General features: G+C 40.2%; 1 protein-coding gene across 1 annotated transcript in view; it reads left to right on the forward strand.

Moving 5' to 3' along the window:
• LOC129867844 (seizure protein 6 homolog) overlaps positions 1–14,458 on the forward strand; it is a 182,916-nt gene extending 168,458 nt beyond the window's left edge. Inside the window, exons 4-5 of the mRNA XM_055941330.1 lie at positions 7,423–7,673; positions 14,401–14,458. Coding sequence (XP_055797305.1) covers positions 7,423–7,673; positions 14,401–14,458 — 309 coding nt within the window. The remainder of the gene's footprint in view (positions 1–7,422; positions 7,674–14,400) is intronic.
• Positions 14,459–23,796: the final 9,338 nt, after the last annotated feature.

Raw genomic sequence — 23,796 nt, forward strand, 5'->3', positions numbered from 1 at the left:
CTGCATTTCTAACATAAGATCACCATTTATATGTGGACTGATAAGAGCTAGATGTAAACTCCTCTTTGTATTTGATATTCGAAGTCTGTTATCTTCTTCAAAGAAAACGTTTATTTGCTGTATTGAAGCAGAGGTCAGATAGCCGAACTGACCCTTGGCACAAATCAGTGGGTTGTCCTGGTCGTAGTTACAACAGCATGCCAACTCCCTATTTGGCTACGTGTAGTGATAAGAAACTCTCTCCATTCTGTCACACTTTGGACCTTCACTGGGGTGGTCCTGGTCCTTATAATATTTAGAACTGCGGTTAACACAGACCATGAACACAAAAATATGTGGTTTACTAAAGCAAATATACTTATCCTCAGATCAACCCATATACAATTGCAATACGAGCATGAATGCTATACGTGAAAACTGTAAAGTCAGATTTGCGTACTCTAATATAACATACTGTACGTACTTTACGTGCATTATGTATTAACATGAACATTAGGTCACAACTGGTTGTCTGCATTCAAATTGTATTTGCTGTTTCTGTACTCTATGATTTGTCTGAGGTTTATTGTAGGCACTTTATCCTTGCAAAATGGTCTGTTCATTAAAATATTTTGATTGAGGAGGCAATGGCTGGAGGAGAGAGATGACCCTTCACAAAGCCATGTTCACTCATAATTGTGATGTGAGCTTTGGAAGTATTTTAACGGAATACTGAAAATAAATGGAACTGAAATAGCACCTACCCAGAGGACAGGACATTGAATTATATGCCAGAGGCTGGGCAATCATTGAGGGGAGATCTCCCTACTGCACCTGGCGTTATTGAAATGGCTACCTTGGTTTCAGAGGCTCAAGAATTCTGGAATCACACTTATTCCCTTCTACTATTCTATGCTATGTTTTTCTTGTTTCTCTGTCTGTCTGTCTGTCTGTCTGTCTGTCGGTCGGTCTGTCGGTCTGTCGGTCTGTCGGTCTGTCGGTCTGTCGGTCGGTCGGTCGGTCGGTCTCTCTCTCGGTCTCTCTCTCTCTCTCTCTCTCTCTCTCTCTCCCTCTCTCTCTCTCTCTCTCTCTCTCTCTCTCTCTCTCTCTCTCTCTCTCTCTCTTTCTCTCTCTCTCTCTCTCTCTCTCTCTCTCTCTCTCTCTCTCAGTCATCTGGAAACCATCCAAGCCCATTTCCACACTACCACCCAATCATTACTTATTTTCATTGAAGTCTATTTGACTCCAGTTATAGTTATTTCCTCTCAATTATAAGCCAGATGCACATTTTCAGCATTTCTGAAGAAGTATTTTGACATTGTATTTTCCGGCCTAGCGCCTGTAAGCCCATCACAGATGCATATACCCCGGGCTGCCATCACTAAGTACACACAACCCCCAAAAAATAACAACTTCAAGTCTCAACAGGACCCAAAAATGGAACAATACCTCTTGGTGCAAAACTACAGAAACCCAGAAGCTTGCCACTGTTTTTGTTTACTTGGACCCAGCTACCCTGGGCTATTGTCCCAATGGGATCCATTTTGTTGAAAGCTTAAGGGGTATAAGCCAGGTCTCATTATGATCCTGTAGTAGCAGTACACTGTACTGTGTGTGTATAATCTGAGTTCTGCTCCCTGTGGTCCCCTGGCTGCAGTGCTGCTAGAGATAACAGGGCCTGATGTCTCCAGACATGGACAATGCTTCATAATTGAGCCAGGACAGCTTTTCCTGGCTGTAGTGACAGGTCTCAGGATGGATGACGGATGACAGGACCCCAAGGACCCATACTATTTTCCAGTACAAATTCCTGCTGCCTGCCCGCCTGTCCCTCAGGTGGCTGTCGTATACATGTACACGGAGTGATGGCACAGGTCAGAAGACTATGCTCTAGTTTATCCCCTGTTTCCATGTGAACAGCCAAATGGACACTGTATGAAATAAATCATTTCTATTGGGCACAAAATAATCTGAAACACAACCAAAACGAACTGTAAATGCATCCAGCAGTTTGTAGAGTGACAAGTCTGACGTAGTCAATGTGTGCTAGGAATGCGGGACCTAATACTACACTTTTGACTACTTTAGTCATGAGAATCTTTAGTGGTCTCAATAATTTTGACCCCTACCTTTAAGAAAATCTATATATATTACTTGTTAAACTAAATCTCTTTCCGTGAACAACTCTATTAGTATAGAATAATATAATTTCCCCCACAAAAATTGCATAAGATATAGCTCAGTGTTTGAATTATGTCTTTTATACAGTCATTATTGCTAATCTTTATCAAGGGTTTCAATAATTTCAGACACAACCTTAACCTACCCTAACCATAACCTACCCCTCAGTGCATGAATATTGTTATCACATATTGCACACAACTCTTACACTGCCATAGCACTGTTTTCCCCCTGTCTGAAGACCTGGCTCTGAATAAATGGACACTGGGCCGCTTAGAAAAATAGAGAGCTTTAAACTTCAATGTAATTTCTTTGTTCCCCTCCCTTTGTCTCTCAAGGTTCCTGCATATCTCAGTGGTTCCACATCCTTGTGGAGATAAAGTGAAATGTCAGCCACAGCAAGAACATTCTCAAATCACTGAATGAATGAGGAAGAGATGAGAGACACTCGTTCCAGTCTTCAGTCCTTCAAGGACGTAGTCATTAGGATGAGCAGAGCTGGATTTCCTGGGCAGATCTGCTTGCACACACATCGAGTTCCCTTTGGGAGGAATTGCTGCTCTGTGTTGTGTAACACTTCTCCTCCATGGGTAATCCAGCTGTGTGTTGTGTAACACTTCTCCTCCATGGGTAATCCAGCTGTGTGTTGTGTAACACTTCTCCTCCATGGGTAATCCAGCTGTGTGTTGTGTAACACTCCTCCTCTATGGGTAATCCAGCTGTGTGTTGTGTAACACTTCTCCTCCATGGGTAATCCAGCTGTGTGTTGTGTAACACTTCTCCTCCATGGGTAATCCAGCTGTGTGTTGTGTAACACTTCTCCTCCATGGGTAATCCAGCTGTGTGTTGTGTAACACTTCTCCTCCATGGGTAATCCAGCTGTGTGTTGTGTAACACTTCTCCTCCATGGGTAATCCAGCTGTGTGTTGTGTAACACTTCTCCTCCATGGGTAATCCAGCTCTGTGTTGTGTAACATTTCTCCTCCATGGGTAATCCAGCTGTGTGTTGTGTAACACTTCTCCTCCATGGGTAATCCAGCTCTGTGTTGTGTAACATTTCTCCTCCATGGGTAATCCAGCTGTGTGTTGTGTAACACTTCTCCTCCATGGGTAATCCAGCTGTGTCTTGTGTAACACTTCTCCTCCATGGGTAATCCAGCTGTGTGTTGTGTAACACTTCTCCTCCATGGGTAATCCAGCTGTGTGTTGTGTAACACTTCTCCTCCATGGGTAATCCAGCTGTGTGTTGTGTAACACTTCTCCTCCATGGGTAATCCAGCTGTGTGTTGTGATCCAGCTGTGTCTTGTATATATTACTTGTTAAACTAAATCTCTTTCCCTGAACAACTCTATTAGTATAAAATAATATAATTTCCCCCACTTCTCCTCCATGGGTAATCCAGCTCTGTGTTGTGTAACACTTCTCCTCCATGGGCAATCCAGCTCTGTGCTCCTTTGACCTTTCATATGGGATTGAGAAACCATGTCAACCCTCAAGTGCCCTGCAACTAGAATGAGGATTATCAATACGATCCGCAATTTTAATTTTAATTTTTTTAAGCCACCCATTTCCATGTGTGTCCTGTCTCGGATAACAAACAGCTTACTTTGGCCTGCAGATAAAAGGGATTATCCCTGAAATAAAATTGGACTTTTCCTCATATTATTTCAGGTTCTTATGGAGTGGCTTAGTTGGTAGTGGGCAGGATGTCAACTAAATAGTATCATGTTTTTATGCACTCATCTTTAAATACAAAATTTCCCCCTGAATCTCCAACATTTTTTGTCACGTTTAGAAATCCACACTCACAGACCTCAACAAGTGTAAGCATTTCCTTTTTTTGTAAGTATTATATTTATGAATTGTGAAATAAGACACTGGACATTGCACGACTGTAACATGAATAAATGTGTCTGTATCTGTACAGACCACTAGAGTTTACTTGATTACCTCCAAAAATGTTCCAGTTTTATTCCACCATGACACCCAGCATCATGCCTTAGCTGTCATTGGAGAGGCCGCAGAGGTTCCAACAGTGAAGCAATCCTGTCTTCTCACCGGGTCCTATTGCAGAATCATTTTAGAATGAAGGCATTGACTTTGAGTAGTGGTCTGATGTTTGTGGAGCTAATGCTGACTGAAATATGTATGAATCTTGCATGGCAGAGGCATGGTGGAATGTCAACCATCTCCCATCGATTTAACAAATATGCATAATAATGATTTATATATATATATATATATGAAGGAAGGAAGTGAATGAGTTCAAGGCTTAAATACTTTGTATTCTTCCTCGCTTCCCAGATAGATTGTTGGTATTTAGACTTACCATATGCAGGTGCGTAACGGGCTTTGCAGGTGTGACTCCCTGGCGTGCACTGAATAATTTGAATTCAACCACAGAAAACCCTCACACTTGCTGGCCAACACATTTTCTCATGGAGATTTCATTCACTATTGTTTTTTGTACATTTATCTTAAAAAATCCCTTTAAACATGGTATACTTTTTAGTTTGATGTATGTTGACAGACTCACTGAATATACAGATAGAACGGGTTCATAATAGGGGTAAATTATATACACTCATACTCGTCTCCTTTTCAGCACCAATTAGTATATGAAAAGGATGCTGTCACATGCAATAAGGGAATATAGGGTCAACCAGTAGTCCTATAAATCTACCCTAATAATCCTCACTAATTACGTAACTGTGATGACCACGGTGCAGTCGTCGTGAAGGTTTAACCTGCTACATATGGTCTGCATTCCATAATGTTTCAAATAGGCTACCTGTTCCAAATGATTGTACAACTTGTAATATGCATAATATGATCCAGTATTGCTAGCGATCCTCAGGATCAACCACACAAACATGTGTCACGCCCTGACCTTAGAGAGCCTTTTTTATTCTCTATTTGGTTAGGTCAGGGTGTGACTTGAGTGGGCAAATCTATGTGTTCTATTTCTTTGTTGGGCGGGTATGGTTCCCAATCAGAGGCAAATAACAACATGACAGAGGAAAGTGTAAGGAAACTACTAAAGCGACAGTTATACATGTATTTTGGTATAACAGACAGTGGCTACCGATAGTGGCTAATATTTAACACGATACACATTGTAAAAAATACAGTGAAAAGTCATATTATATAATTAAAACATTTTAGAAATCATAAATCAACTCGTAGGTTTGGCCCTATATTGTAATTTGCGCATGGCTAAAGAAGCCTATAGCTTGTGTCTCCACATTTCATGTTTGCAAGTTGTAAAGCCAGTTTTTTCATAAGCTTCACTGTGGAAAAGATGATGTGTTGATATGCTTCAGTTTGCAGCCATGTGACTGGTTTCACATTTGTCTCCAGTGATCATAAGGTAAAATAGATCTAAAACAATTGTCATTTATATTTACAATCCCCCTAAATCCCCCTAAACAAGTGTCTTACTCGTTTACCCAGCTCTTATCAATAGTTCTTATCAATTTGTAACTTACAATGCATAGAGAGTGATGTTATTTATATCTCAAAAAATAAAGTTGTCAGTTGTTCCACTTATAACCGACAGGTTACTCAACTTTATCTGTGATGTCATCACGCGTAAAGGTGACGGAAATAAGTCAAGGTCAGAGTATCTGTAGAAACACCACCACACCTTCATTTCGTTGATTTCCATCCAAAATGAATAGAGAGAAAGGTGCATAAAAGGGGAATTAAGTTCCATTTACACACGCTTAACTTGGGCCAGAATTGGCCCCATGGAGATCACATGCCAGTTTTGGGGGTAAATGCATAGAATAGTGATGGCTTGATCAAGTTTGGTGTTATTTTCAATCTCCACATTATTCACGAGAGACGTGATTGTCAACACAATGTTACATTCATTTGGTTATGGAAAGACTAAATAGTTTCAATGTGCACCTGTTTTCTGTACAGTATATAATTGTGGGCATCAACTAGATGAGGCTTATAATTATAATTAAAAAAAAATAGTTTGATGACCTGGGAAAGCTTTATTTTTGTGTAGCATTCTGGGTAAGAACAAAAGGAGTTTGACCTCAGTCTTGGCTGATGTCTGAGGGAGACAGAGTAACAGACAGTCACATTTCAGCTCTGTCTGTGATAGCGGGAGTAAAAACCCCTCACACCCATCGTTGGCATCCCCTCAACCGAGTGACAGGTTGTCAGTGAAACCAGATTCATTCTGGTGCCAGTGACTCGCCTGGTGATCCTCCGCATCGCACTCTGAGCTCCCTCAGTCTGCCTCAGTGACACTCTCATTCCCCCTGGGAGAGCAGCCTATCCGGAGGCCACAGCACGCTCCCACACCACACGCCAGGCCTGAAGTCTGGATCAGGGGACATGCTACAAGATATCACTGGGACAGTAGATGCACTGTAGTCTGGTGCATTTGTTCAAGATGATTATCAGATCCCAGGTTGTCTTTCATATCTGATTCCCACTGCTATACTCTAGATAATACATAGAGTTCGGAGGAAACTGCAGATGTTCCCCTCCCCTAAATGAGGCTTATACCAATGCTACATTATTCAACCAGTAAAACTACAGCACATTCTCTGGAGTGGCCTTCAGTACATTCAGCTGCAGCTGCTGTTTCAGCCTGTTGAAGAGATAAAACACAGCTGTCACAGAGGCTGACAGAAAACGGGAGAAAGAAACACACCGGATTTAATTACAGTTACAGGGCCTGAATAATACTGGAAATTGAACAGAAGGAGGCATATCTCGAGTGGCCCATTTTTCAAAGCAAACATTAAGAGACTGGCTCTGAGACAGGAATGATGGGGATGTCAATTGAATTAAAATCCCGTCTGATGTGAGCCGTGACCACATAAATGGCCAGTCAGGGTCGAGTGATGGTTTCTGGGGCACATTCGCCTGCAGTGATGAACAAAGTGGGAGGGAGGCAGGCTAGGTGGGAAGAGGGCCCGGATTATGGGGTGGAATATGGGCCAGACCCTCAGTCCTAATGCAGCAGTTGTGAGGAATGATGAGGATTTAGGTGGCAGTGTTTCTGATGATATCTTGTATTAAACCTCATCTACATCTCAAGCTGGACATTAACCATTCATGCAGTGTCGTATTCTGCTGTGTGGTAATGAGCGTTAACTAGTTTGTCTCCTGGACTGCCAACAACTGTAGCTTGAGAAGCAAAGAAACAAATAACACATTTTACCAGGCTGTTTGGACACCACGCAATGGAAACAAATGCGACATTGGACTGACCTGTGTGGTGTGTGCGTTTGCAGGTGCTGAACGTGAGCCTGTCAGAGGGGGAGGTGATGACGGTGGAGGACATGGGGGGACGGGAGTCCTCCATCCTTGCCAATGAGACCGTCCTGATGAGGGGTCTGGTGGTGCGCAGCTGGAGCAATCAGATCTCCATCCGTTACCGCAGTGACCAGCAGCCTCGCTCCGGCTCCCTGCTGCTGCTGCATTACCAAGGTGAGGTCACAACACAGAACCACACGACCACACACCACAGCACACCCTTACACAGGTCTCCTCCCTATCAATTACCCAATGTGCAATGAAAATCTGAAACAATGTGGTCCGGTGTAGTAAGGTTTGAGGTATAGAGGTGGAAATCCTCCAGTAGCAATTGGTTCAGCCGCAGAGCTCTTTATGCCTATAGTTCTCATCACTAGTAAATGTGGCTTGCTCATGTCAGGCTGAAAAATCACAACGGCTGTCATTTCAGCGATGTAATTACATAGAAGTATTGTGTTAATAGACATTTACAGAGCTGTCAGATAGCAGAGGGCTGTCGGGCCCATTGTTTCTCATCCCACCGCGGTCTTTCATGTGACAACACCAGGAGAAGGGGAAAAACAACACAGCATTAAGCCAAAATCTTTTGTCTCTGCAAATGAATGAACTATGACAGGCTTGCAGAAGAATAATGCATTCTAACATGCCACTGATGTGCCTGGCAAATAGAGTGCCACCCCCTTGCCCCTCAAACTCCCCCTCTCTCTCCCCCTTCTCTCTAATACAGTAGATGGCAATGATCGGTTACAGTACATGTCCAACACAACAGTAATGAAACCCTTCCAACAAATTGGCAACCCAATTCATGCCTGAAAGGCTTTAGGATTGTAACTGACATTGCCCCTGACAGAAAATCTGCCATTTTCATATCAAGACAAGAGTATGATTCATATATCATACATATGACATAACAGCTAACTGTTACTACTTGCCTGAGCCCAAGGCCCAGTTTGTCCAATCACATCCAGTCCACTTAGGAAATAGTTCATCAGTGTTTCTAAATGGCCCTGTGTGTCTTTGTTTGGCCTGTCTGAGAGCTGGCACTGCCAAGGTAATAACCCCCACATTACACTGTGTTAGAGCAGGGAGAGGGGGGGCAGACGGGGACCACAGTGGGGGAGTGATGAAAGCTTTTACCAGGCCTCTAATGGACCAATTATACATGTGACCTGTGTCCAGTTCATCGCCAATCACAATGAGCCATAGCCTTTATGTATCCCAAACAACCATGGAAAGGGGAGCTAATGCAGTAATGTTGCTGCTCACCATGTGTGATTAGACTCTGTCCCTGTAGGGTTGAAATGTATTGTTGGATATATGAATAGGTTTTAAAGTACAGCCTTTAATGCGCTGATTTCACATTGTCCCATTGATTATACAGAACTGTGTGGAAAAAAAAGCCCTCTTCAGAATAGTAACCAATAATGAAGCAGTGGGTGATGTGGAATTCTATTCAACTCTCCCACACACATTCACACTTCACTGTTAGTGCCTATACAGACCATGTGATCTCCATTAGACTGGCAGCACAGAACACTGGTTATTGAGGAAGCGGGTGAACTTTAAAGATTCAAGCCGCTCAATCATTCCCAAAGAAATAGGAGAATAGCAGCCATGCTCCGGAGACTCAGAGCAAACAGACCACGAGAAAAGTGAATGTAGATCCAACAGTAAAGAGGTGTAGAAATATTATATTTATTTTGGGTCAGATACGAGTGAGACCACCTCATAAGCAATTAGTCTGAGTACAGTACACGCTACTGAGTGGCGATCCATTGAAATAGCAAAACAACCATCACCTACTGGATATTCGAAAATATCACAGGTATGTATTAACAATAGCATTGTATTAACACCTACTCACTGAATAATAGACAATACATCCAATTTGAATAATAAAACCTTGGTCAAAATACAAGTATTTCCTAATATTCTGTTGAGGGTGTAACAGATTGGTTTTGTAAAGCATCACCCAACAATAAACAAAATCTGTGCTCATAAAATGACTTGTCTCTCACCCATACGCATCCTGCATGAGAGCAGACACTGCAAGGGTCTCCTGTTGAGCAGCTCTCTCTGGCTCCAGCAGCACATGATAATTCCCCCTCATACTCAGACAAGTGAGCACAACAATCATGGCTTTATCCTCACGCACTAAGCAAAGAACACCCTCAACAAATCTTCAAAGCATGGCTTTTCAGACTCTGTTGAAGCATGGGGGGTGCATCTGTGGGGGTGCAGAAGGCAACCACATGTTTAAGTCATTCAGTGCTGTAGGTATTGTGTCAAATATTTATGTCAGGATATTACATTCTCTCTCATTGATATCAAACATTATGGAAGTATGATATGCTTTCACATTGTGCCTGTGAAATTGTTATGCTCATCAAAGCAACAATAAGGGCCTATAAAGTCATCATAACGTATGGTGTCCCATTAGTTATACAGAGCTAATGATGGTGTGGAACAGCAGGTCTGAATGGGAATGATAAATCCCTTTCACAGTAACGTTAAGCCGATTTGAAAAGGCTATTTGAAATCATTAGTCTATGGAAAAAAGGTACTTGTCAGAAAATATTTTGCTTTCCACATTAAACAAATTCCAATATGTGAATGCAGCTATACTCTTTTATAACCGTTACTGCACAAGTATGACCGAAACGTTTACCTTTTTTCCAGCAAATTTCAACAGCTGTCGCAATTTAGATATTTCAGATATTTCCATTTGCGCTCATCTCCATGGTATGCGCAATCACTTTGTCCTCTTATAATGGGGTGTGAAAAATGTGATGGGATAAGCGTTGAGAAGGAGACAGATCTGTAGAGAGATAGATCTCAGCTCTAGGTAATTAATATCTGCAGAAGGCGTTGGTGCTAGCTGAGATGACAGGCTGATGAATGCTGCAGTAGTAATAGTAGCAGACCAGTTACCACTGGGGAGTGATGATATGTCTGTGGCACAGCCTGCGGACCTGTTTGTGTGTCTAGAATACCAGCCTAGTCTCATAGACTAGACGTAACATAGTAAATGTAAATCCAGGACACTCAAATTAGTTTGATATGTTATGCTTGGTATGGACAGATGGTTACTTAAGGCGAAAATGAAAGTAGGGTGGCTGGTCATGGTGGATGGGTGGGCGTATAATGTGAACGTCTAGCAAACAAAAGGTTGCGAGTTCAAATTTCATCACGGACAACTTTAGTATTTTATCTAATTAGCAGCTTTTCAACTACTTACTACTTTTTAGCTACTTTGAAACTACTTGGAATGTTAGCTAACCCTTCCCCAAACCCTAACCTTAACCCTAACCCCTATAATTTAATGTGAATTGTAATTTGTAACATATCATACAAAATGGGTGATGGACATCCACAAGTTAATATACAATAAGAAACGTAATGTATCATACTAAAGGTTTGTCTCGGATTTACGTACAGAATAATACGAAATGCTCTGAGACCAGGTTGAGAATACTACCTTTCTTATTCAACTCTCCTGAGGGTTGAGCATGTTGTGTGTGTGGTACTTACAGGAAAGATTGGTCACCCAGGCTGATATTGGTGAAAGCAAAAATAGACTAAGCCCTGTTTCAATTCCTTTATGACATCCCTGATCCCTCACACTGAGGTCGACATTGAATGAGTGTCTAGACAAGTATAGACATAGTTCTTGCATATGTCTTATGAGAAAAACTGTCTATTCATCACTGAAATAGATCATGTTGTTCTGGTTCATGTCGTGTAATGCTTTTTACCACTCAACTATCTCCTGCCACCCACGTATGAGTCTTATGCATACTACAGCTGACTCCTAGAGGTTTCAGTCATGTGTTTCTCAGTGTGGCTTCTCTATAATGGGGACATCTGTTGATGTGACACCAGAGGGGAGGGAGAGGAAGACAGGGCCATTTCCTACTCTAACTCCCTCATCACTAAACAAAGTATCTCTGCATGTCTTAATTGATACTCAGTCCCACGTGTAGAAATGCATTTTTCATCTGGTCATGTAAAATACAGGAGTCTGTAGATTGGCCTTGACTGTGGTTAGGAGATGGCTGGAGAGGTCTGCAGAGCAGAGGGATACATACCCCAGCCCAATCAAGTTATCACAACTAAGTCACTATGCAATGAGTGGCCAATGAGATTATAATATTTCACATGGCAAAGAAAGCTATCCACTCAAATGTCAAGTGACATTATGATTTGATCCACAGCCTCAAGGTCCATTCGATTCAGTTTGATTGCCTGCCCATGGACAACATGTGGTTTTGTGGTTCAGCATCATCAGCATCGTTTGAAAGCTAAGTGAAGGTCTGGTGAATTACTCTGATTTTAAGGACATGTGGGCCTTGCTACATACGAGCTCACTGGTGAAACACTACCCTTAAACAAAGATCAATAGTGTTGTCCCTGGGAAGAGAGGTTCAATCTGAGAGGACCCTGACCACAGTCCTGCTGTGATGTATTGATATTTATGTGTTTGGGTTAAACACTCAATTCCAATGGTCAACTACTCAATAAATGCTATTAAAGATAAATAACCTTAGACTGCAGCCGGCACGGTCCCATCAATGAGGGCTGGTCTACTCTGGAATTATGAGTAGTGTGGTAGTAATTCTATAGGAAGAGAGAGACTGTAGATTCCTCTTACAACAACTTTTTTATAAGATTTGCAAAAAATTAAGCAATCAACTATTACCAAGAATGGTTCAGAGTTGAAAGCTTAACAAACATAGCCGGGTCTCTGCTTTAATAGAGAAAGCACTTCTTTTGTCTAGGTGGCAGTTTAGCAGATGTGTGGAAACAGGGGCAGAACATAGTGTAAAAAGCAATTGGTTTGTCTGTGCAGATTAAGATAGACCGAGGTTGATATCATGATGGCTCAACCATATAACTGTGTTTCGTTACAGTTCACACTATAATGTGCTCCTTCCTGCAAGGTTCCACACAGCTGACTTTCTGCAGATAGTAAACTCACGGAATATCTCACATGCTGCGGTCACACCTAACAAATCTTAGCTATACACCCAGTCTTGTGACTAAGTCACACAAAGACAAGTTTGTATCAGGTTAAAAAAAACACTAGCATATAACAAGAGACTATTCTTTAAGCAGTAAAACATGGGATAGCTTGACTAATTATGCAATATTCCATGACATTTCCTCCCTTTTGAGACTAAGTTTCAACCTAATAAAAAATGATTTACAAGCATTTCCATTAAACACACATTAACATGAGGTAAAAGGAAAGACTTTCTCACACTTCGTATATTACCATTGTAAATGCCCACCATTGTTATTGAGTTCCATCACTTCACATAGTGCAATCCATTCTCAGAAGGAATATATGAATTTAAGCATCAATACCTACTTTATCACCACAGACAAGGCAATCGCTTCGTTGAGACTGTCCATATTGCCACAAGTTCACCATGATAGTAGGCCATTAACACAAGTTATAATAAGCATTATTGTAAATAAAATAACTAAGCCATAAATCAACTGTACAATTGTAGCTCCCATAACTCCAAATAATGACTGAACCCATCCAAACGGATTCCAATTGTTGCCTGGTTGGTGTTCGTTTGCGAGATCACCACTGAGCTCTTTCAGATGTTCCACTGCAATATTCAAGTTACCCTCACCCCAGGATATGAATGTACAGCAATGGTCACCTATCATTTGGCATACTCCCCCCTCCCATGCTAACAACATGTCAAGTTCTACCCTATTCTGTATAGCCATGAGGCGAGCTGCTAGGAATTCCAGTCTTATTATTGAAAATCCTGAAGTGGTTAACTTCTTCAGGATTGGTGGGTCCCCTGCAGGACGGTTCAGCTAATGTAAGCTAATGCGATTAGCATGACGTTGTAAGTAACAAGAACATTTCCCAGCACATAGACATATTTGATATTGGCAAAAGCTTAAATTCTTGTTAAATTAATCTAACTGCACTGTCCAATTTACAGTAGCTATTACAGTGAAATAATACCACGCTATTGTTTGAGGAGAGTGCACAGTTTTGAACATGAAGAGTTATTAATAAACAAATAAGGCACATTTTGGCAGTCTTGATACAACATTTTGAAAATAAATTCAATGGTTAATTGAATCAGTCTAAAACTTTGCACATGCCCTACTGCCATCTAGTGGCCAATATCTAAATTGCACCTGGGCTGGAATAATACATTATGGCATTTCTCTTGCATTTCAAAGACGATGGTTTGATCAAATGAACCTTCTTGGAGTAAACCTTCACAGGGTAAAACTTTTAGGGAAAAATGCATTAATGGTGATTTGCCATCAGCAAAAAATATGAGAGGTGGATTTGATTGTGCACATTGGTGCACCATAATTATGTTAGAACCCAGACATCGTGTACCAGAGCCTATTATAATCCAACCCCGGCAAACCCCATTCCGAACCTGCCGTTGTCACAACCCAAGTAATATCTCCATGACACAATTCAATTAATCCTATCTGAGAATGCAAACGTGTTAATTTCAGTGTCTTTTCAAATAGGATGTAGCTGGATAAATGGAACATGCGCTTCTAGCATTCCCGTTAAACTGAATGTGGGGTACACCACTATTCAGACAGAAGCAGTCATTCACTCTACACATCAATATGGCTCAGCCATCATTCCTGTCTCATTTCCAACCAGAGCCAGTCTCTTAATGTTTGTCTTGAAAAATGGGCCACTCGAGATATGTCTCCTTCTGTTCAATTTCCATTAACAAACTGGCAGCAGGATGTATTTTATCAGAGAATATGATTTGGAAAGACTGCAAGAGCTTGTCTGGATCATTCCATGCATGGTTCGTTACACAGTATGGCTGGTAAAGGCTTACCCATTCAGTATTATTCAGGCCCTGTAACTGTAGTTAAATCCGGTGTGTTTCTTTCTCCCGTTTTCTGTCAGCCTCTGTGACAGCTGTGTTTTATCTCTTCAACAGGCTGAAACAGCAGCTGCAGCTGAATGTACTGAAGGCCACTCCAGAGAATGTGCTGTAGTTTTACTGGTTGAATAATGTAGCATTGGTATAAGCCACATTTAGGGGAGGGGAAAAACTGCAGTTTCCTCAGAACTTTATGTATTATCTAGAGTATAGCAGTGGGAATCAGATATGAAAGACAACCTGGGATCTGATAATCATCTTGAACAAATGCACCAGACTACAGTGCATCTACTGTCCCAGTGATATCTTGTAGCCTGTCCACTGATCCAGACTTCAGGCCTCCACATCAATATGTCTCAGCCATGTTTACTGATCATTATTCGATCTGTGGTGAAGGCATATCTTTATTTACCAACAAATTGGACAGGGTGCTGTGTTTTTGGTCAACTGTCAATTGTTGTAATGCATAAAACCAACTCCTCCATTCCAAGCAGATTAAAATGGGTATGAAGTAGCATTTCACAATTGAATGACGTTCCAATTTAGTCAAGACGACCCTCGAAACTTGAAAAGTTTTTGCCGCGGGTTAATTCATGATTTAGATCAATTAGGATATCATTTAGAATCTTTGGTAAATTTAACTTCTTATGGATCAGTGGGACGCTAGCACCTCGACAACTTCCGGTTAAATTGCAGAGCGCCAAATTCAAATTAAATTACTATTAATATTTAACTTTCATGAAATCACAAGTGCAATACATCAAAATAAAGCTTAACTTGCTGTTAATCCAGCCGCCGTGTCAGATTTCAAAAAGGTTTTACGGCAAAAGCAAACCATGCGATTATCCGAGCGCTCAGCACACAAAACATTACAAACAGTTAGCAGCCAAGTAGATTAGTCACGAAAGTCAGAAATAGCAATAAAGTTAATCACTTACCTTTGATGATCTTCTTATGGTTGCACTCACAATACTCCCAGTTACACAATAAATGTTTGTTTTGTTCGATAAAGTCCCTCTTTATATCCAAAAACCTCAATTTTGTTAGCACCTTTTGTTCAGTAATCCAATGGCTCAAATGCGGTCACAAGAGGCAGACGAAAATTCCAAATAGTATCCGTAAAGTTTGATGAAACATGTCAAACGGTGTTTATAATCAATCATCAGTTTGTTTTTAGCCTAAATAATCAATAGTATTTCAACCGGACAATAACGCTATCAATATATAAGAAAAACAAGGAAGGCGCGCTCTCGGGATTGCACACCAAACAGGTTGGGGACTTTCCACTGGCCTCTCATTGAAACTACTCATTCTCCCTCATTTTTCAGAACAAAAGCCTGAAACAATATCTAAAGACTGTTCACAGCTAGTGAAAGACATAGGGAACGGAATCTGGGTCCTATCCCTTTAAATGGCTTTCAATGGAAAAACACCCATTTCATAATAGTAGCACTTCATGGATGGATTTTCCTCAGGTGTTTGCCTGCCATTTCAGTTCTGTTATACTCACAGACATTATTTTAACCGTTTTGGAAACTTTAGAGGGTTTTCTATCCAAATCTAGCAATTATATGCATATCCTAGGTTCGGGGCCTGAGTAGCAGGCTGTTTACTTTCTGCACGGGTTTCATCCAAAATTCCGAATGCTGACCCCTATCCCCAAAAAGTTAAGCATAGAGCAATATTATTTTTATTAAGGCTTGTCTCTTTGTATTTGGTTCTGACTTTTTAACAGGATATTGAAGGCCAACTAACTAAGTTTTCCCTGCAGCTTTTGAAAGGTTTTGAACTATTATTAACCAAATACCAATCAAATGTCAATACATCAAGCTTAAATTACAAACCACATCCTGAAGAAAGTCCTCAGGGCTCAGTGTGCTAACATAGGTTCTAATCAAATGAACACCGGATTTCTCCCACACCAATATGTCCGCAATAATGAAGCAGGAAGCTCTCTACAGTAAATCAATGAGGCGCAGAGTGAGAGTCCAGCCGCCCTAGGTCATCCATTCAATTCCTAGTTTATCGCTGGCTCCACTGAGCCCAGTTATTGCCATTATCATACCACCATTTCCATCTCTGTTGAGCCTGTACAGTGTGTATGCTGCAGGCAAAGACTTAATGTGTGGAGCCAATCCCTTAAGAATTAAATTACATGCGGCCTCCATTCCATTGTACGTCGTCGTATAGAGCCATAAAGCCTGATTGTTTTGCTATTACAAGTAATGGCTCCACAGTGAATGCAGTCAGGCAGATTAGCTGATGGTAGGGCCTCAGGCAACAGATGTTGAGGTAATGTCCTTGATTATTCTGCCCTGGAAGAGAGGAAAAATAGGATGAAAAGTGGAGGGAACGACTGGAAGTGTGGTCCTAATCTCTGCCCTTAGTGACAGCTGTCCTGGGAGTTCGAATGACATCCTATCTCATCAATCACAATTGCTGCTTCATCAGTCAAGGGTCAATAGACATTGATGCACAGAGCCAAAGCGGATAAAGGATTATTACTAGTGGCAATGGTGGCTAGTCGTAGGTTTGACCACCACTTTGGCATTAGGCTACAATAATCACATGCCTTTGGAATGGCATGTCACTGAGTAAAATAGTCTAATAAACTCAATATTGACTTGACCTCTAACCTATTATGGCAGGTTAAATTTGTAATCTGTCATGTATTGCGAATTGAATGACTTATTAAGTACAGCAAATCAATGGTATGGATGATGACGACAATGATTACAAATCATCACTGATTCAGGGCAACTAATCAGCAGTATCAAAATAAAGAAAGTTGCACACTCCATGTATAATCTCCCAGCAAGTTAATGGGTATTTACCAATGTTTCGGTATCAATGTGCCTTCCTCAAGGTGCCAGCATCAACTAATCAGCAGTAATCACAGGTGCAGGGCAGCATACAGCATCAGTGGTAATGTAATTGGGTGCTCAGGAAAGTCACTCTACTACTGCCGTGGAATATTACATAATTAGTCATGCTATCCCGTGTTTCACTGCTTAAAGAATAGTCTCCTGTGAAATGCTAGTGTTTTTTCTAACCTGATACAAACCTGGTACAAAAAGTCTTTATGTGACTTAGTCATAATACTGGGCGTAGAGCTAAGATCCGTTAGGTGCGACCGCAGCATGTGAGATATCCCGTGAGTTTACTATGTACAGAAAGTAAGCTGTGTGGACCCTTGCAGGAAGGAGCACATTATAGTGTGAACTGTGCCAAAACGCAGCTATACGGTTCAGCCCTCGTAATATCAGCCTTGGGCTATCTTAATCTCCACAGACCAATCGCCTTTACACTATGTTCCACCCTTGTTTCTACCCGTCTGCTAAACTGCCACATATACAAAAGAGGTTGTGCTTTTTCTATAAAAACATGTTTGTAACCTGTTTGGGATAGGGGGCAGCATTTTCAAGTTTGGATGAAAAGCATGCCCAGAGTAAACTGCCTGCTACTCAGTCCCAGTTGCTAATATATGCATATTATTAGTAGATTTGGATGGAAAACACTCTGAAGTTTCCAAAAACTGTTTGAAGGATGTCTGTGAGTATAACAGAACTCATATGGCAGGCAAAAACCTGAGAAAAATCCAACCAGGAAGTGGGAAATCTGAGGTTTGTAGTTTTCAACTCTTTGCCTATCAAATATACAGTGTCTATGGGGTCGAATTGCACTTCCTAAGGCTTCCACTAGCTGTCAACAGTCTTTAGAACCTTGTTTGATGCTCCTACTGTAAAGGAGGGGGAAATGAGAGGGGATTGAGTCAGTGGTCTGGCAGAGTGCCATGAGCTGACCATGCGCGTTCACGTGAGAGTTAGCTTGAGTCCCATTGCATTTCTGAAGACAAAGGAATTCTCCGGTTGAAACATTATTGAAGATTTATGATAAAACATCCTAAAGATTGATTCTATACTTCGTTTGACATGTTTCTACGAACTGTAATATGACTTTTTGGACTTTTCGTCTGAACTAAGCGAGTGCATTCTGATGAAGATCATCAAAAGTAAGTGAATATTTATAATGCTATTTCTGACTTCTGTTGACTCCGCAACATGGCGGGTATATGTTTGGCTTGTTTTGGTCTCTGAGTGCCGTACTCAGATTATTGCATGGTTTGATTTTTCCGTTAAGTTTTTGTGAAAGCGGTTGCATTAACCTCTCTGGGATAGGCGGGACGCTTGCGTCCCACTTGGCCAATAGCCAGGGAAAATGCAGAGCGCCAAATTCAAAAAAATTATATAAAATCAAACTTTCATTAAATCACACATGTAATATACCAAATTAAAGCTACACTCGTTGTGAATCCAGCCAACATGTCAGATTTCAAAAAGGCTTTCCTGCGAAAGCATAAGATGCTATTATCTGATAATAGTACAACAGTAAACAAAGAGAGTGTAACATATTTCAACCCTGCAGGCGCAACACAAAACGCAGAAATAAAGTATAAATCATGCCTTACCTTTGACGAGCTTCTTTTGTTGGCACTCCAATATGTCCCATAAACATCACAAATGGTCCTTTTGTTCGATTAATTCCGTCCATATATATCCAAAATGTCAATTTATTTGGCGCGTTTGATCCAGAAAAAAACAGCTTCCAATTTGCGCAACGTGACTACAAAATATCTCAAAAATTACCTCTAAACTTTGCCAAAACATTTCAAACTACTTTTGTAATACAACTTTAGGTATTTTTAAACGTTAATAATCGATCAAATTGAAGACTGGTCTATCTGTTTTCAATACAGGATTAAAACCAACTGTAGCTATCTTTCTCGTCATGCGCTTCTAAGAAACAGGACACATTTCGAGTGACACTCCTTCAAGATGGCCGTACTTCTTCATTACACAAAGGAATAACCTCAACCAATTTCTAAAGACTGTTGACATCCAGTGGAAGCGGTAGGAACTGCAAGAAGGTCCCTTAGAAATCTGGTCTACCAATGAAAACCCATTGAAAAGAGAGTGAACTCAAAAAAAAAGAAAATCTGAATGCTTTGACCTCGGGGTTTCGCCTGCTAAATAAGTTCTATTATACTCACAGACATGATTTTAACAGTTTTAGAAACCTCAGAGTGTTTTCTATCCAAATCTACTAATATTATGCATATCTTATCTTCTGGGGATGAGTAGCTGGCAGTTTAATTTGGACATGCTTTTCATCCAAAATTCCGAATGCTGCCCCCTACCCAAGAGAAGTTAAAGAAGTATTTTTTACTATATTAGACAAATGACAAAAATAGTCAAACCTATCCTTCATGTTGTATCCCAGGTTCCCATAACATTCCTTTATCAAAAGAATTTACTTGTTTAATTAAAACTCAGAAAATAAAAACTCAGAAAAAGTCCACGTGCGTGCGTGCCCCTTTAAGATACCTTAGCACTAACACAAATGAACCACTCACCAAACCCAAAGGACATTTTTAAAACAAATCAAACATAGTATTTTAAAAACACCAACAAATAGTCATAACAAATGTTTTGTGTGTGTGTATTTGCAAACCTTAAGGTAACAACACTTAAACTTCACGAGTATCTACCCCGGATCCGGGATCACCCCCCACCCCCCCCACACTGATTAGCATCGCTAGCATAGCGTCACAATTAAATAGTAGCATCTAAATATCATTAAATCACAAGTCCAAGACACCTAATGAAAGATACAGATCCTGTGAATAAAGCCACCATTTCAGATTTTTAAAATGTTTTACAGGGAAGACACAATATGTAAATCTATTAGCTAAACACGTTAGCAAAAATCACCATTTTTCTTGTCCACCATTTTCTCTCAACATCAGTAGCTATCACCAATTCGGCTAAACTAAGATATTGATAGCCACTAACCAAGAAAAAACCTCATCAGATGACAGTCTGATAACATATTTATGGTATAGGATAGGTTTTGTTAGAAAAATGTGCATATTTCAGGTATAAATCATAGTTTGCCATTGCAGCCAGCATCACAAATCTCACCAAAGCTCCTAGAATTACTAGAGACAGCAACTTGTATTACCAATTTACTCATCATAAAACATTTCTTAAAAATACACAGCACATAGCAATGGACAGACACAGATCTTGTGAATTCAGACAACATTTCAGATTTTCTAAGTGTTTTACGGCGAAAACACAATAAATCGTTATATTAGCATACCACATACGCAAACGTTACCCGAGCACTGATTCTAGCCAAAGAGAGCGATATCATATCATCGCCAAAATATATTAATTTTTTCACTAACCTTCTCAGAATTCTTCAGATGACACTCCTGTAACATCATATTACAACATACATATACAGTTTGTTCGAAAATGTGCATATTTAGCCACCAAAATCATGGTTAGACAATGACAAAAGTTGCCCAGCTGGTCAGACAATGTCGTGCGCCATATTAGACAGTGATCTAGTCGTATACATAAATACTCATAAACGTGACTAAAAAATATAGGGTGGACAGCGATTGATAGACAATTTAATTCTTAATACAATCGCTGATTTACATTTTTTAAATTATCCTTACTTTTCAATACAGTTTGCGCCAAGCGAAGCTACGTCTAAAAAGATGGCGTCATAAGCCATTAACATTTTTCGACAGAAACACGATTTATCATAATAAATTGTTCCTACTTTGAGCTGTTCTTCCATCAGAATCTTGTGCAAAGAATCCTTTCTTGGGTCTAATCTTCTTTTGGTCGAAAGATGTCCACTTGTCCGTCGAAATGCCCACTAACGTACGACCGGGACCCCGAAATGTGCCCAGCGCGTCAAAGTGCACAACAAAGCAATGCCTCAAAATCGCACTAAAAGGATATAAATTGCTATACAACGGTTCAAATTAACTACCTTATGATGCTGTTAACACCTATAACGGGTAAAAACATGACAGGAGAAATATTACTGCCTACACTAATGTTTGGAAAAAGAGCAGCGCGGTGTCCAACGCGCATCCGGTGCAGCTGGAAAAGAGTTCCTACCTACAGGATTTTTTCATTTATAGTGGCTGTGATTGCGCAATCGATACCATTCAAATCGTCATCACGTAAAGGCATCCAGGGGAAGACGTAAGCAGTGTCCGTATCCTGATAGCGTTCACAGTCGCCTTTAAACTGACTCCAGATCAGGGGCCAAAATGTGTGAAATCTGACTCCATGTCAGGGAAATTGCTGTAGAATGAGTTCTGTTCCACTCAGAGACAAAATTCCAACGCCTATAGAAACTATAGAGTGTTTTCTATCCAATAATAGTAATAATATGCATATTGTACGAGCAAGAATTTAGTAGGAAGCCGTTTAGTCTGTAATGCAATTATGCTAATGAGAAAACAGCACCCCCTGTAGTCGCTAGAAGTTAACTATAAACAAAACCTAATAATAATGATAATTCCATTGTACTTCCTCCAATCATTAGTCATACATTTTAATCTACACCAATGTATATGTATGCTTATGTGAACATGCTACCCTTAGATACAATTATCCTGATATCATTACTATCTAAATGTAATTTTTCCTCTGTCGCAAATGTAGTACATTTCTCAGCGTAAGGAATCAGTGATATTTAATCACAATCCCAGGCATTTAATAAAAATGTAGACGTGTTCTCCCATGTCTCCTTTAACTTCTCTGGGATATGTGGGACGGTAGCGTCCCACTTGGCCAAAAGCCAGAAAAAATGTAGCGCGCCAAATTCAAATATATTACTATAAAAATCAATCTTTCATGAAATCACACATGAAAGACACCAAATTAAAGCTACACATGTTGTGAATCCAGCCAACATGTCTGATTTCAAAAAGGAAAGCACACCAAACGATTATGTTAGCTCAGTACATAGCCACAGAAAAACACAGCCATTTTCCCAGCAAAAGATAGTAGTCAAAAAAGCAGAAATAGAGATAAAATGAATCACTAACCTTTGATGATCTTCATCAGATGACACTCATAGGACATCATGTTACACAATACATGTATTTTTTGTTGGATAATGTGCATATTTATATTCACAATTCTCGGTTTACATTGGCGCCATGTTCAGAAATGCCTCCAAAATATCCGGAGAAATTGCAGAGAGCCACGTCAAATAACAGAAATACTCATCATAAACTTTGATGAAAGATACATGTTCTACATAGAATTAAAGATACATTTGTTCTTAATGCAACCGCTGTGTCAGATTTCAAAAAAACTTTACGTAAAAAGCACACCATGCAATAATCTGAGACAGCGCTCAAAAATAACAACATTTCTCCGCCATGTTGGAGTCAACAGAAATACGAAATTACATCATAAATATTCCCCTACCTTTGATAATCTTCATCAAAATGCACTCCCAGGAATCCTAGTTCCACAATAAATCGTTGTTTTGTTCGAAAATGTCCATTACTTATGTCTAAGTAGCTACTTTTGATAGCATGTTTAGTGCACATGTCCAAACGCTCACGCAGATGCAGGCGAACTCGGACGAAAACTTTAAAAAGTTATATAACAGGTCGAATAAACTGGTCAAACTTAGTAGAGAATCAATCTTCAGGATGTTGTTATCATATATATCCAATCACGTTCCAACCGGAGCATTCCTTTGTGTCTGTATAAGTTATGGAACGCAAGGTGATATCATGAGGAAAGCGTGTGACCAGGAACTGGCAATCTGCCAGACCACTGACTCATTCCCCCCGGCCCCACAACACAGCATAAGCTTCATTCCACGTTCTACAGACTGTTGACATCTAGTGAAAGGTGTAGGAAGTGCAAACAGATCCATATCTTACAGGGAATTGAATAGGCGATGAGTTGAACGTTGACCAGTCTCAGAATTCTCACTTTCTGTTTGGATGTTTTCTCAGGTTTTTGACTGCCATATGAGTTCTGTTATACTCCCAGACATCATTCAAACAGTTTTAGAAACTTCAGAGTGTTTTATATCCAATAGTAATAATAATATGCATATATTAGCATCTGGGACAGAGTAGGAGGCAGTTCACTATGGGCACGCAATTCATCCAAAAGTGAAAATGCTGCCCCCTATATCAAAGAAGTTAACTTACATACTTTAGATAACTTCCATCCGTCCCGGAAGAAAGAATCCTACTCAAACACATTAGATAATACAATGTTTAATTAAGTAAAATCAACACCTAAAATAAACAATAAACAGTAAACAAATAAACAAACCCATAACCCCTTTAATCAGCCATCTAATCATTTCAACCTGTTGATATGTTTAGTAAAAACAATCCCGATTTTTAACTAATCTAAAATCTTTCAAAAGTTTACGCTGTCTCATCAGCGTAAAAATCAAACTAACTTTTTTCCACTCATATCCACAAGGTTTTCATTCCCCAAAGGTCAATACTGTTCAGCTTCTACATCAATGATCTTCCTTCTGTCTGTACAGGGTCTGACGTTCCAAAGTATGCAGATGATACAGTGATAAATGCATGCAAAT

Source organism: Salvelinus fontinalis, chromosome 13 (assembly GCF_029448725.1).
Source record: "Salvelinus fontinalis isolate EN_2023a chromosome 13, ASM2944872v1, whole genome shotgun sequence".
Classification (NCBI taxonomy): domain Eukaryota; kingdom Metazoa; phylum Chordata; class Actinopteri; order Salmoniformes; family Salmonidae; genus Salvelinus; species Salvelinus fontinalis.